The 13,736-nt window shown below is 50.1% G+C and overlaps 2 protein-coding genes across 4 annotated transcripts in view; one reads left to right on the forward strand and one right to left on the reverse strand.

Moving 5' to 3' along the window:
* The window catches only part of LOC310662829 (pyrin domain-containing protein 1-like), a 742,864-nt gene that overhangs the window by 402,592 nt on the left and 326,536 nt on the right, over positions 1–13,736 (forward strand). The gene's annotated exons all lie outside the window — the stretch shown is intronic.
* FBXL19 (F-box and leucine rich repeat protein 19) overlaps positions 1,555–13,736 on the reverse strand; it is a 34,398-nt gene continuing 22,216 nt past the window's right edge. For all 3 annotated transcript variants that reach the window (XM_083409864.1, XM_083409862.1, XM_083409863.1), the window contains 4 exons: positions 11,602–11,765; positions 8,921–9,082; positions 7,883–8,101; positions 1,555–6,496 (listed from right to left, as the gene is read on the reverse strand). In XM_083409864.1, the coding sequence (XP_083265990.1) occupies positions 6,273–6,496; positions 7,883–8,101; positions 8,921–9,082; positions 11,602–11,765 (769 nt within the window). In that variant the 3' untranslated portion in view covers positions 1,555–6,272. The remainder of the gene's footprint in view (positions 6,497–7,882; positions 8,102–8,920; positions 9,083–11,601; positions 11,766–13,736) is intronic.

Raw genomic sequence — 13,736 nt, forward strand, 5'->3', positions numbered from 1 at the left:
TTGGAACCGGGTCTTCTGGAGTGTTTGCAGTTCCTTCTCCTTTTGTGCCAGCCGTAACGTTCAAACCTTGTTCTCAACCATAACCAGTGCCTTCCCCCTTCAGCTGTGCAACAAACTGTTTTGGAAACAGGGGGGTTTCAAACACAGCATTTGCGATAAGACTTGGGGGTGGGTAGAAGAAATTAGCTGGCCTACAAGAATAAAAAGTAATCATTTCATTAGGATTTTCCTTTTGGGATTCTGATCAGCAGTTTGGGCCCTATGCTTAAATATTTTATTTATGTATGTGAGTGATTCAATGACAAAATAAAGCCTGTCTGCAAAATAAACACATGTTTTATAGGTTTGATTTTACCTATGCATCATAGGTTTATACAGGAATTTCTCGACCAGAGACTCCTGTTTCAATAAAACAAATGGTATTGCTTTATTGTGTATTTTAAAGATGTTTCTATGTTTTTATAGCGGGTTTTGATACCGGGTTGAAGCCTGTTTTCGCATTAAGTGGTATATAATCAATTGATTACATAAATAACAAGAACTGGTGTGGTTTGGCGGCTACAGCAACCTTTATCAGCCTGTTGCCCTCCAGATGTATTGGCCTGCAATTCCCAAAGGTTCTGGGCCAGTACTGGGTTCGAATGCTGGATCCAAGCTCAAATCTCTACTTAGCCATGAAGATCAGTGGGTGACCTTGGGAAATTTAAACTACCTGTGAACCCAAAGTATGCTTCCTGGCCCCCGGAACTGTGCACCCTCCCCCTTTGAAGCTTCCCAAGGGACTGAACCAGAGCAGAATCGCCCTCAATGTGGAGAGACCATACAGAATTAGGAGTCATCTACTAAGGGGAAATAAACAATGAGGAGCATCTTGGGTGCCTTTTCGAGCCTCTCTGTGCCATACTACACATGCAACAAGAGAACGGTGGTCGGATGGACTGAACCACTGTTTTTCTAATGTTCCTTGCATTAAATCAATCCATGCAAGTAAAGAACTAGCATCTCAGGAAGGGAGCTCCTTTCCCTGCCAGTTTTTCTACTTGCAGAGAATTCTTTTTTAAAAAAATAATGAGTGCATTCAGAATTTCTACCCTCGACCCCCCATCTCACCTTGTACAGACTTTCTACCACCTAATTTTGCTGCAGGTATAGAGACAAAGGCCTGTTGACTGTCAGGCAGGGGCACGTTCAGAACAGCGATTCACACAGAAACACAACAGGTGAGCTCATCCGAAGTTCGCAGTCACACACTCTAAAATGAAATAGTTTCTGATTCAAAGCTGAAAGGTGCCGCCAGTTTCAGTCCTGGAAAATGGCATCTCGAGGTGTCAGATACGCATCCATCTATTAAGACACTGTACAATGCAAATCCCCTTCTCTCCACTGACAAACACACACCCCTCCAAAAAAACCCAGAACACTCGGCTATCGGACCAACGCAAAATAAAAACAAATTAAAACCTTTAAAAAAAACAAAAGGAGAGTTTATAAAAAAATATTTCCAGAAACCATAAAACAGAACCCAATGAAAATAATAATAATAATAAAAATTAATTAAAAACCCCAACATTTTTTTATTCGCAACATTTCTTTCGGAAGGAAAATAAAACCAGGGGAGGGGGGAAATAATGAAAAACAGGCTTTTTAAGACCAAAACATACTTCCTTTTTTTGATTTTTTTTTCAGTTTTCGTTTATATAGCAAACAGTTATTGTACAATAATAGAACCCCTGAAATTCAGATTGGAACCTGGTCTCGCGCCCGCCCCTCCCCGGCATCCGAGCAGTTCCCAAAGGGTGGGGGGTCTGGGACAGAGATGTGCAGGTCAAACATTGCGAAAGACACATTGCTCCAAAGTGGATTCTTTAAAGTTTTCACTTTTTCTTTCTTTCTCTCCCATCTCCCCTCCACCTCCCCTCCCTTGGGCTTATCTTTGTCTTGGTGGATACAGGTGAGGAGGAGGAGGAGGAGGAGAAAAAAACGTGGCTGTGTGTGCGGTTTAAAAGTTGTAGCCAAAGATGGAGAAAATCGCCTTGGAGGGGAGGAAACGAGGAGGAGCTGGAATATAGCTTTGGTCCGCTAAACTGGGGGAAGGGGTTTTGTGTATGCAATACGCCAGTGACCGGAAAACGTTCCGTATTATACCTCTTGGGGGGCAAATCCCTTGGAACATTTTGTGGGAGGCTACATCTGTGGGGTGGGAGGAAAGGGTTTTTTGTTTCATTTTGCAGGGGGGGGGGGTTAGCAAATGCATCCCCCATATTCTTCTATCATTCCAGGAGCAAACCGTTTAGGCTTGAGAGACAGCTGCCTGTATATTAATGCTCATTTGCCTTTCAAGTGATTGTGGGTGGGTGAAAATAAGGGTGGTTGGGGAAGGGGGAGTGGAGGGGTGGGCTTATCACCTGCAGCCCCCCTCCCTGTCCAAAGGGAGCATTTTTGCCCCTCTCTGGGGTTCATTGACTTCCCACCCCTCGCAGCCCCCCGCCCAAAGCAGCAGTCTGTGGCATAGTAGCGCACCCTTAGATGACAATTCTCGCTTTTCTCTCTCTCGCTCTCTTCACCGTTTCTTTTAAAACCTGAGGTATTTTTCTTTTCTTAGTTAAAACATCCATTAAAAACAAATATTTTCTTTTCTTAAAAAACAAAACAAAAGAAAAAAAACCCTAAACGATATGTCTGAAAACAGCACCTCCGTCCCCCTCGTTTGGACAAGGGAATCCGAGGGGTTGGGGTGGGGGTCACCGCATGGCACGGGGAGTGTGACCCCCCACTCCTTTTACATTACGTGTTTTTGCCTCTCCCCATCCTCCACAATCCATAAAGCACACAGTGAAACCCAGACCCATAAATTGCCATTTCTTAGTGTACGGGTCTCCTTTGGTCGGAGGAGGAATTGAGATCGAGGAGACAAGCAACAGAGCAAAGGCTGCTGTGGTGAGAGCAGGCCTCATTTGCGCCAAGGAGGGTGAGCTCTGGAATCAAGTAGTACGCATTTATGCTGTGTCCAAAGGGGAGTTAGCGTTTTTTGAGGATGTTGGGGGGGGGGAGAGAGGACTGTTTGATCTTCTCCCCCCCCCCATAAATGCACAATACTGACCTCCCTTCCTTGCCCCACATTTGCCTCCGTTGTACCCTAGCCCCCCTCCCTCCCCACAGCTCCTCACCATCTTTAATACTCTTTTTGTTTTAGGAGCTTCTAAGAGGCGACTGTGGAAGGAGGGAAATTCTTCTATGGGGAAGGGGAAATCCAGAAAAGAAGGGAGCAGGGCAAGGGGAGAAAGTAAGATACCTTGGCCCTCTTTGGCTAATCAAGTGAGAGGGAAGGATTTTAGTAATAACAAAAAAACAAAACAAAAAAACCACCACGGACAAATGAAATTTTTAAAAAAGCAACGACGAAAACCGATTTTCTTAAAACAATATAAAAGCACCCAACAGAACCTTAAAAAAAACAAAAAGACACCGAAAACCTCGCCTCCGATTCCACAACCTATCGCTGCGTGTGTGTTTTTTCAAGTAATGCTTTAGTAATAAATGAACGTTCAAGTATATATTAACAAAAAAATACACAAAAAAAGAAGTAGTTATGGTTACCGATTTGACCAAAAATAAAATAAAATAAGAAAAACCACCACCCAACCCAGCCTCAAGCCATTTCTCCTCTTCCTCCCCATATGATGGCGGCACCCTCTGAGGACCCAGGCGGAGGTGGAGGGGAAGGGGGCCGAGGAAGAGAAGGGGCTCCGGGAAATCTTTGTAACGAGAAAGTTGGGTTGGGGGGGGTGGCAGCGGCAGGGAGGGCCCCCCCCAGCTGTGGGAATCCAGGTGACCTGCGATGATGCCCCCCGCTGGCGACTGACCGCCTCTCCCTCCCGAAACCCCGCCGAGTCCCATCCCCGTTGGAGGAAACCGAAAGAAGCAAAAATGGCTCAGTGAGCAGAGCTGGGCACCTTGGACGGCTGCAACCAGCCTCCCTTCCAGGGACGGGCCAGCGTGGCGGAAGGGAAGAGGAGCTCCCGTTCGCCGCATCAATCCCACCTCCGCCGCAGAAGGGAGCCAAGAAATGGCCGACAAACAGGCACGTCTTCGGTCCGGAACATTCTTTTTCGTGCCTTTTTCTACAGTATTTCCCCCCCGCTCCTCCTCCTCCTGCCACCACGCTCTTCAGAAAAGGGAAAGAACGACCACGGGGGGTGGGAAGAAAATGCAACCGAGGTGGGGGACGGGGGAAACGTGTGTGTTCAAGTTTGACAACTCCGCGGCCGAGAGGAGGGCGACCAGAATTAAGACAAGGCTACCCAAGCCCAACATGCGTGGTGCTGTGGGAAAGAAAACGCAGCTCTCTGCTCTCCCCCCTCCCTTAAAAGTGGTTATTAAAGCTTATGGACCAAAGAAGGAAAGTGGGGTGGGACACGGGTTGGAGGGGCTGGCAGAGAAGGGGGGGTCAGGGCATCTCCTCTCCCGGGAGGGGTTTTCTAAAGAAAAAAATCAAGCACAGCAAGACAGCAGGCTCAAGCCGTTCATCTTGCTTGCCCCCCACCCCCCCAGGGGCTGACACAGACACACATTACTGGCCGAGAAGGGCGGGGGGCAGATAGAAAGGATGGATCATGACTTCCAAGTTGGAAATACTGCTGGAGTGGAATGGTAGGCGGAGGCGCCAGGATGGGATGGAAGAGGAAAACACAAGGGGGGTGGCAGCAGGCAGGGCTGTTTGGATTAACAGGTATATGTGCTTTGGGGGGGTGAGGGTGGAGAACTGGTGCGTGGTTCACATGTACGGGTGCAAGCAGCCACCTTTTTATGGTGCTCCTGGTATCGACACCCCCAAAGTTGTCTGGAGGCGGATGGAGGATGCTCCTCGTGTTAATTTCTCAACGCGGCTCCTCCAACATTACCTTCGTGGTATGGAACAGTGTCCGGGGAGGGAGGCCTTAGGAGCTGCGCTATGCAGACAGAGGGCAGCAGGAGAGGCGCCGTGCCTGCCTGCGCACATGTGAAGGGCCGTGGCGCTTTCAAGGCGCTCCCTCCTTACGAGCTCCTTGCGTGCGCAAGGGATAGCGCTGAGAGAGACGGGACGTTTCACGTCACACTTGGCCTCGCGTGCTCCCTTGCGGCCTTCTGATGTGCGTTTCCGCACAGGGACGTACAAGGTGGATCCGAAGCGTTTCTGGGAAGGATATCCCAAGCTTCTGAATCTCTGCACGGTCTACCAGTGAATTGGGGTGGGGGGCGGCTGGGGACTAAAGACGGGGAGGCAGGTGTTGTGGGACGGACGTTCTTCGGGGAGTCTCTCCACGCACACAGCTTGCGTGCGCATGCGTGTATGTCGATTGTGTGTGCGTGTGTAAACAATACAGCAGCGGAGACGGCATGTGTACGGATTGCCATGTGCGCACATGTGGGGGGATGTTATCGTTTTGGCTTGCAGGGCCAGGAACACGGGGTCCAGATCTGGGCCGCGGGAGACCGCCTGCACATTCAGCCCCCGCGTATGCGTGGCGACCCACAGCCTGTGCCCTCCCAGTGGAAGTGGGGCAGACGGAATTTCAGTGGGTGTGTAGTGAGGGGGGGCGGGAGGGATTGAAGTATCAGCTGCCTGGCTCCCCCGCCCCACCCTTTGTAAAAACCGCACTGAAAAAATGAGTGCTTGGGGAGGGAGGGATGGGGGGAAAGACAGGCAGGCACGCGCACTTTCAAAATCATAAAGGCAGCATGTGGGGGGTGGGATGGAGGAGGTTGGAGTGCACATATGTATCGGGGAGGGGGCCGGAGTGAGAAAAAGAACCTGACACCATAAAATAAGCTGCCTTCCTCCTGAGCCAGCATTTCAAGGCTGTGTGTCAACCCCCCTCACCCCGAGAGAAAGAGACCGTGGTACCGACTGCGGCACAGACAGGTTGGGGTTGGGGGGGGCGGAGAGTACGACGCAGTGCATGATGGGAGGAGGAGGAAAACGCCTTTTCCCAGCATTGTAAAGCAACAAGGCTACCCCAGGCCCCACTTACTCCGTGGCTCTGTCCTGGAACGAGGGGGAGGGGTGGAGCAAGAGGCGGCCGACCCCCACCCTGGCAGGGGTGGGGAGTGGGGCGGGGTGGGGGGAGCACAACCCTCCACCCCTCTTCTTTAGCTGCGCACGTCGAGGGGGGTGGAGACGCCACTCCGGTTCAGTGCATGGCTTTAAGTAAAAAGGTTCTCTCAGAGTCCGCGTCCGGTTTGTCCGACTGGCGAGGCAGAGTCTCCCTTGCGCCTCCACCCCAGGGCGGGTATTAGCTGTCCTTCAGCAGCAATTTCTCCTCGGGGCAACGGAAAGGGGGCCCGGGAGGCGCCGAGCCAGGGGCCGGGGGGACGGAGGTGCTGTTGGAGACAGAGTCCTCGGCAAAGCGGGCGCAGGCCTCGGGCGTGACGTGGTGGCAGGTGCGCAGGTCGATGCGGGAGAGGCGCGGGCAGCGGCGGAAAAGGGGCAGACACTGATCCGTCAGCCGGTTGCACCCTGCGGAGAGGGCGTAGGGAAAGGGAGAACAGGCAGGTCACAAGTCAGGAATAAAGGTTTTGCTTCAGATCCCCCCTGGTGTGGGGAAAGCAGGTTCGTTCTCAAAGGAACAGGGAACAGGCCACCGCCCTCCAAAAAGGCAAGATTACTATCTCAGCATGGAAAAGCAAACTATAGGCTAAATCTGCAGCTTGCAAGAATTCAGGGAAATTTGAAAGTGAGGACGCAAAAAATGAGGTCTCGGGGATGGAGTTTTTCAAGCCAATGACCCACCGAACATGCCTGTGGCATGTACGTTTTTGGGGTTTTTTTAGGTGGCATGCATAGGAAATATCTAAGTTCACTTATTCTAAGGGTGGAAGGCATATCTTCACTACATATTTAATAGGCCTAATAGTAATTTCATTGGCTGAGGGAACTATGGGAACTGGTCTCTCTAATTAGATTCTCAGCATAGAATGAACATACTACAATTCCCAGGATTTGGGGGGATGGCTGGGATAGTTTAAGAAGTTGTAAAACCAGCACACACTTATTAGGCTGATATGCCCTGCACAGTTGTCTAGCTGCTCTTTGCATTGTCTCCTGACGAGAAACAGTCATTCTTGTCTCTTTCTGGAGCCACACTTGGAAGTTCTGAGGCTGTGCTTGGGACTAGGTGGAGGTAACAATAAAAATTACATCTGTGTTGTTGTTGTTGTTGTTGTTTAAGGACAACCATTCCCTGCAACATTCAGGTCTGGCTAGGGAAAGAAGGGGGCAGACGACTGAGGCTTGCATAGGCAGCACAAGACCCAAAAAGGGCCAGTAGGGACGTCCTAAGTGGTGGAGACCTACGATAAGACTTGACTAAAGAGCAGGAAAGGATTGGTACCAGAGCAACCAGGAGATAGTCAGCATGGTGTAGTGAGTGTCAGACTATGGCCTGGGAGAGACCAGGGTTCAAATCCCCACCCGCCAACAAAGCTGACCTTATGACAGTCAACCAGTGTGGTGTAGTGGTTAAGAGCAGTGGACTCGTAATCTGGTGAACCGGGTTCGATTCCCTACTCCTCCACATGCAGCTGCTGGGTGACCTTGGGCCAGTCACACTTCTCTGAAGTTTCTCAGCCTCACTCACCTCACAGAGTGTTGTGCGGGAAGAAGGGAAAGGAGATTGTTAGCCGCTTTGAGACTCCTTCAGGTCTAAAGCGGGATATCAAATCCAAAATCCAAAAACCTAACCAGCCTCGCAGGGCTGTTGTGAGGATCAAAATGGGCTGGGGGAGAACCATGTTTGCCACCTTGAGCTCTTTGGAGGAAAGGTGGAATATAAATGAGACAATTGGTAAGAGAGAAGACTGAGGAACGACATTCGGGGAGAGGAAGGAAATCCCCGACACTCACCGGCGAGGTTGAGCTCGGCAAGGGTCTCTCGGAGTGGGGAGTTAGCAGCAGTCAGCAGGTTAACAGACTGGTCGCCCACGTGGTTGCAGTGGCTCAGGTCCAGTTTGGCAAGCTGGGGCGTGTGCCGGATCACCAAGCGCAGCGAGGAGTCCGTGATGTCCAGCCCAGAGAGCCGCAGCTCGGAAACATTCTGGAGCCGACCCCGACTGTCGGTCTGGCCTGGCGGTTGCGGGGGGAAGGAAGCAGACGAGTTAGGCAGGGCAGCCAGGCCAGAGGGCGCAATCCCTTTTGGAGGCGGCCGGCTCAAGCTGCTATTAAAGGGTGGCAGTTTGAGGTTTGTCCAACGGCATTTGCAGATTTTGTATCCGAGGAAGCCCTCCGGAAGCTGCTGCACTCCAACTCCCATTGGTTCCAGCTGGCTGAGCCAATGGCAAGGGTTGATGGGAGTTGTAGTCCAGTTTCGAGAGGGCGTCGCCTTGGCTGCCCCTGAAACAGAAGCACCCACCCCCCAGAAACAAGGCAATGGACGGTGTGGTATTTTTAAAAAATAAAGAAATAAGATTCCAGGTTGATGAATCAGAGAATCGTAGAGTTGGAAGAGACCACAAGGGCCATCGAGTCCAACCCCCTGCCAAGCAGGAAACACCATCAGAGCACTCCTGATGAGCAAGGTGCCCACTTTTACGGATCACCTTAAGTACAGACAAATCCCCTTCTCTTAGCAAGTATTTCCAGAGGAAGCTAGCTAGGACTGTTGTCTATACGGCATGAAACAAAAAATTCCCTGGTACCTAAAAAACTAATCAGGATGGAACGTGATTGGTTGCAAATTTTAAGCAATTGTTTGGAAGGTGCAGGTCAGTAATATACAGTTAATGATGTCTAATGTCCTGGAAGAATTTTGCAGGGAGAGCAAGGAACACAATCCATGATTTTATGCCTGCAGTTTGATGAAGGAAAGGAACAGAGTCCGCTGCGGGGCCTTCCCCAAAGGGCCTCTCCACCCCCACCCCCACCCCATTGCGCGCCCCGTTTTACCCGGCTTGGCATCCGGGGCAGGCAACAGCAGTTCGCGGAGGTGAGAGTCCTTGACGTCCTCGATCCAACGCAAATCCAGGAGCCGCAGGGAGGGGAAGTTGGCTGTGCTGAGCGCCGACACGGAGCACCAAGAGCAGCCTGTCAGGATGAGTTCCTTGAGGCCTAGGGGGGATGAGAAGATGACACTTTGTCACTGAGGCTCTCCTCCGCACCTTCAGCTGGTCCTGCCCCCGCTTCCGTTGAGAAGTGACGAGTGCTGCCTCGCAGCTCAGGGTCTCCCCCCACTAAAAAATATACCCTCGCACCCACCGTCAAGAGGGCAGGAAGCCTGGAAGGCAAAGGACTGGGGGGGGCACTGACTTCTGCGCACCCAGAGAGCAGAGTATAGAGTGTAGGAGACTTGCACCTGTGTATGGAATTGCTCCTGGGTCGTGACCCTGGCTCCCCATCTCCTCCACCTGCTGCCCACCCAACCAAACCACCTCCTGCTTCAAGGCAGAGTGGCTCACTGAAGTGGGACACCTGTGGCTGGGCTGTTCCATGTGAGACTCAGAGTGTGGGGGGAGAGGGTTGGCTCTCCTGATTCAATGCTCCTCTCCAGAAGCAGAATTTTTTTCCTGGGGCGCCTGTTTGTAAAGTAAAATGCTGAAAGAGGAAGCAGGCTCATTTCTCATTTTGAAAAAGCAGGGAAATATTTTGTCTTGTATCGCAGGTTCTTCAAATGCTAGAAATTTACTCTTTAAAAAATAATTATAAAAAAAACAGGGATTTGACACCATGGTTCATTCCAGGGTGTGGGGACTCCCCCCACCCCATCCAATGGGTGCCTTTGCTCAAAACAAAGTACATTTGGGGGGGGGCATGAAGGTGTCAAGGAGAAGATTAAGAGGGAACCCCTTTCCTGGTCATGCAGTTTTTCTCATATATATATATATATACACACACACACACACACACACACACACACACACAAATAAATAAATAAATATATCTCCAAAACATCCCCACTCACTTCTTATCTTCTTTTCATCCCAATTTCATGACCACACAGGTCTTCCATGCAGAAGGATTAGTGTTCCATCCCCCCTCCCCCGTTGCATGGGGAGGGACCACTCCATAAAGTGAGGTCCCGCCTCTATCGGAAGTGTCTGCCCCTGAATCAATCAGGCCGCCCTCCCAAGACATCGCCAAGGAAACCAAGGCCGAAGGCAGGAAATGCCACCTGGACAACCCTGTCGCCATGGGGACGTTTCGGATCCCGATACCAAACTCGGCTATCATTTTGACTGTGGTAATTTTTGTAAGGTGCCTTGAATGCCTCTCTGTGCTGTACAACAGGATGCAAATGCTTTAAAGAAGTAAAATAAGGTGGTACAGCCTAGGCACAGTCCCACTTCGGGACACTAGACATTCCCTTTAGCCAATTATCTCCCACCTCCTAACAAACAAGGCCCCAAAAACTTCTTTACTACTCAGTCCTGAAAGCCATATGCCAAACCCTGACAACTCAAGTCTACTTCCGGCTGGGCTTATTTTCTCATTGACTTTGCTGAGGCCCAGATAGTTAGCGACAGGGAGCCACTTCTTCGTGTGTCCCCTACATGAGAGGTCCGGAGGGTGGCAACACGAGAACGGGCCTTTTCTGTGGTAGCTCCCCATTTGCGGAATGCTCTTTCCAGGGAGGTTTGCCTTGCCTTTTAGGTGCCAGGCAAAATATTTTCTTTATAACCAGGCCTTTGGCTGATCAAACATTCTACGGCCTTTTAAATGTGCTTGTGGGAGGGGGGTGTTATTGGTTTGTTTTTGTTTATGTATTATGTATTTCCTGTTCTCATTTTCTTTATGTTGTGTGTGTGTGTGGCTGTGTGTGTGTGTGTGTGTGTGTGAACTGCCCTGGGAGTGAGTTAGTTAGTTAGTTATACCCTGCCCATTTGGCTGGGTTTCCCCAGCCACTCTGGGCGGCTCCCAACAGAATATTAAAAACACAATAAAACATCAAACATTAAAAACTTCTCTAAACAAGACTGCCTTCAGATGTCTTCTAAAAGTCAGATAGTTGTTTTTTCCCTTGACATCTGATGGGAGGGCATTCCACAGGGTGGGTGCCACTACTGAGAAGCCCCTCTGCCTGGTTCCCTGCAATTATTTAATAAATAATAATCATGGAATCATAGAGTTGGAAGGGACCCGGAGGATCATCTCGTCCAACTCCTTGCGATGCAGGAATATGCAGCTGTCCCTTATGGGGATCGAACCTGCAACCTTGGCGTTATCAGCACCACGCTCTAACCAACTGAGCTACTTATTCAGATAACAACAGTAACTGAAATATCTGAAGACCAGGGCGGGGTGTGTAGATCTGTAAGCACTTTTGCTCCTTCCAGAGCCTCTGGCTGCTGGGAAACAGAAGCTGAGAGAGACGCTCCCTCTGAGCCACAACATCCAGCTGCTACACCAGGTGTTTGCAGGCTGGGGTGATTTCCGCCAAGACCTGCCATGGCCCAGAGATCCAGCAGCAGCATTGCAACTGGGCTGTGTGCTCATATAGCCGCTTTTGCCGCTCACTAGAAACCACTGCCTAACTTTAAATCATTGTGCACCACCTTGAGACTTTTGATTAGCAAAGGGGGTGTAAGTGCTCCTCTACATATCCCACACACCCCACAAAACACCCACAATACCTTGCAACCTGTTGAGAAGCCACATTAGCTGCTTCTTGGAGATGTTGGTCCAGCTAAGGTCAAGGCTGGCCGGCTGCCGGCGGATGATGCCGCTCAGCATGGAGGGAGTGATGGATTTCCGACGGCTCAGGTCAATGTGCGTCCATAGCCGCTTGTCACAGCACCTGGGGCGAGGGGAAGAGCGGCAGAAGGGGAGAACTCAGCCCAGGAGATGGCAGGGGGTGCAGAAACACATCTGTGTGCAGTCGTTCATTAGCAGGGCTAAAAGGTTTAGAACTGGTGGGTTGATCCAGGATTGTATATAAAAAAAGGTAAAGGACCCCTGGCCTGTTAAGACCAGTCAAAGGCGACTATGGGGTTGCGGCGCTCATTTCGCTTTCAGGCCGAGAGAGCCAGTGCTTGTCTGCAGACAGCTTTCCAGTCCTGTGGCCAGCATGACTAAAATGCTTCTGGAACAATGGAACACCATGACGGAAACCAGAGCACACGGAAACGCCGTTTACCTTCCCGCCGCAATGGTACCTATTTATCTACTTGCACTGGCATGCTTTCAAAATGCTAGGTTGCCAGAAGCTGGGACAGAGCAACAGGAGCTCACCCCATCACAGGGATTTAAACCGCAGATCTTCCAATCCGTAAGCCCAAGAGGCTTAGTGGTTTAGACCACAGCGCCACCCGCATCCGGGATTGTACTTAATGTAGGAGGAGTCCTGCTGCATCAGGCCCAAGTCCAGCACTCTGCTCTCACAGCGGCCAAGCAGATGCCTACAGGAAGGTGGCAGGCAGGACCCGAGTGCCACAGCAACTCTTCCCAATTGGGATTCCCAGCAAACTGACATTCAGACAAACACTGATCCTAACTTGGCTAGTAGCCAGAGGCGACCAAAAATTCAGTGGGCTGGTGGAGGTGGAGAGGCAAATATTTCCCTTCCTTCCCAAGGACATTTGGGTTTCTGCCCTGTGCAAAGGAAGAGAAGCCCCCCTCTCTCTCAGCTCTGCCATCCTGTTTGGTAGAGGTAATTTAAGGCTACTATCCTGCTTTTGTGCATTGGCTGTGAAGAAAGGGGTTTTCCTCTTCTGCGTCCAGCGTGGAAACACAAGAGACCAGCCTCTTAGCTGGCTGGTAAAAACCCATTACAGGCTATTAAGGGCGCGGGGTTCATTCACAAGACATGGGTCTTCATTCCTGAGCTAAATTTTTCATTCATTTGCTTCCAAACTGTGTCTCAGAAGCAGGACAGCCGCACAATTAAAAAAAATTCTTAAGTCAATCCAATGAGTTTTTAAATGACCCGTCATATCAAGTCAATTGCCTACATCTGCATGCAAGAACGAGAAGGGGGGAAAAACAGTTCTGGAGGGGCAAAGGCATCCTTCCACTGGTCTTTGGTGGTGAACACATCTCTCACAACAAACACTGTGCAAAAACAGCCTTCCCACTCCTGCCTAGAGTGAGAGTGAATATTGCATCTGCCACTTGTCGCTTTTATAACTGCATTAAGAAAAAACTTTTTTAAAATTCTGTGTTGCTCAGTTAAATGGAAGGGTCTGTATTGGTCTGTAATCAATCAACCCTGAATTGATCAAAGGTTGCAGTTCGACCCAGCAGTTGCCAGGAGAGATGGAGCTCCTCAATGAGAACCATCAGAAATGGCAAACTAGTTTCCAGAAGGATAGCTGGACCTCCCCAATGCAAACTTCCCCTCTGCAGTGTTTAATTTTTGGATGTCTTTGCTAATATTTCTTTCTTTCTGTCTTAAACCCAAAGTCTCCAAAAGGCGTGATTCCCAAATCTGGTTGCTAGAGATCCTTTTAACTAGAGATGATGGGAGTTTAACATTGGACCCTCTGCATGCCAAGGACAAGCTGCAACCCTAAGTTATGCCAACATGACTCTTGCGAAGTCAAAATGGAGCATCACATTAGGCAATGAATATACAAATATACCCCTTTTCCTCTATCCCCATAGCCCTGATACGTTTCGCATGGGCTGGGCATGGGAAGCTGTTTCCTGCCCATCGGAAAGTGAAACTAGCAAGGCGGAAGTTGTTTTTTTTAAAAAAGGGAAGTGTTTTGGTTTTTTTTTTAAGCCCACTTTTAGGTTCTGACAGCTACATAGCTAAAGACCCCATGTT

The sequence above is a fragment of the Podarcis tiliguerta genome (assembly GCF_965153285.1).
Source record: "Podarcis tiliguerta genome assembly, chromosome: 13".
Lineage (NCBI taxonomy): Eukaryota > Metazoa > Chordata > Lepidosauria > Squamata > Lacertidae > Podarcis > Podarcis tiliguerta.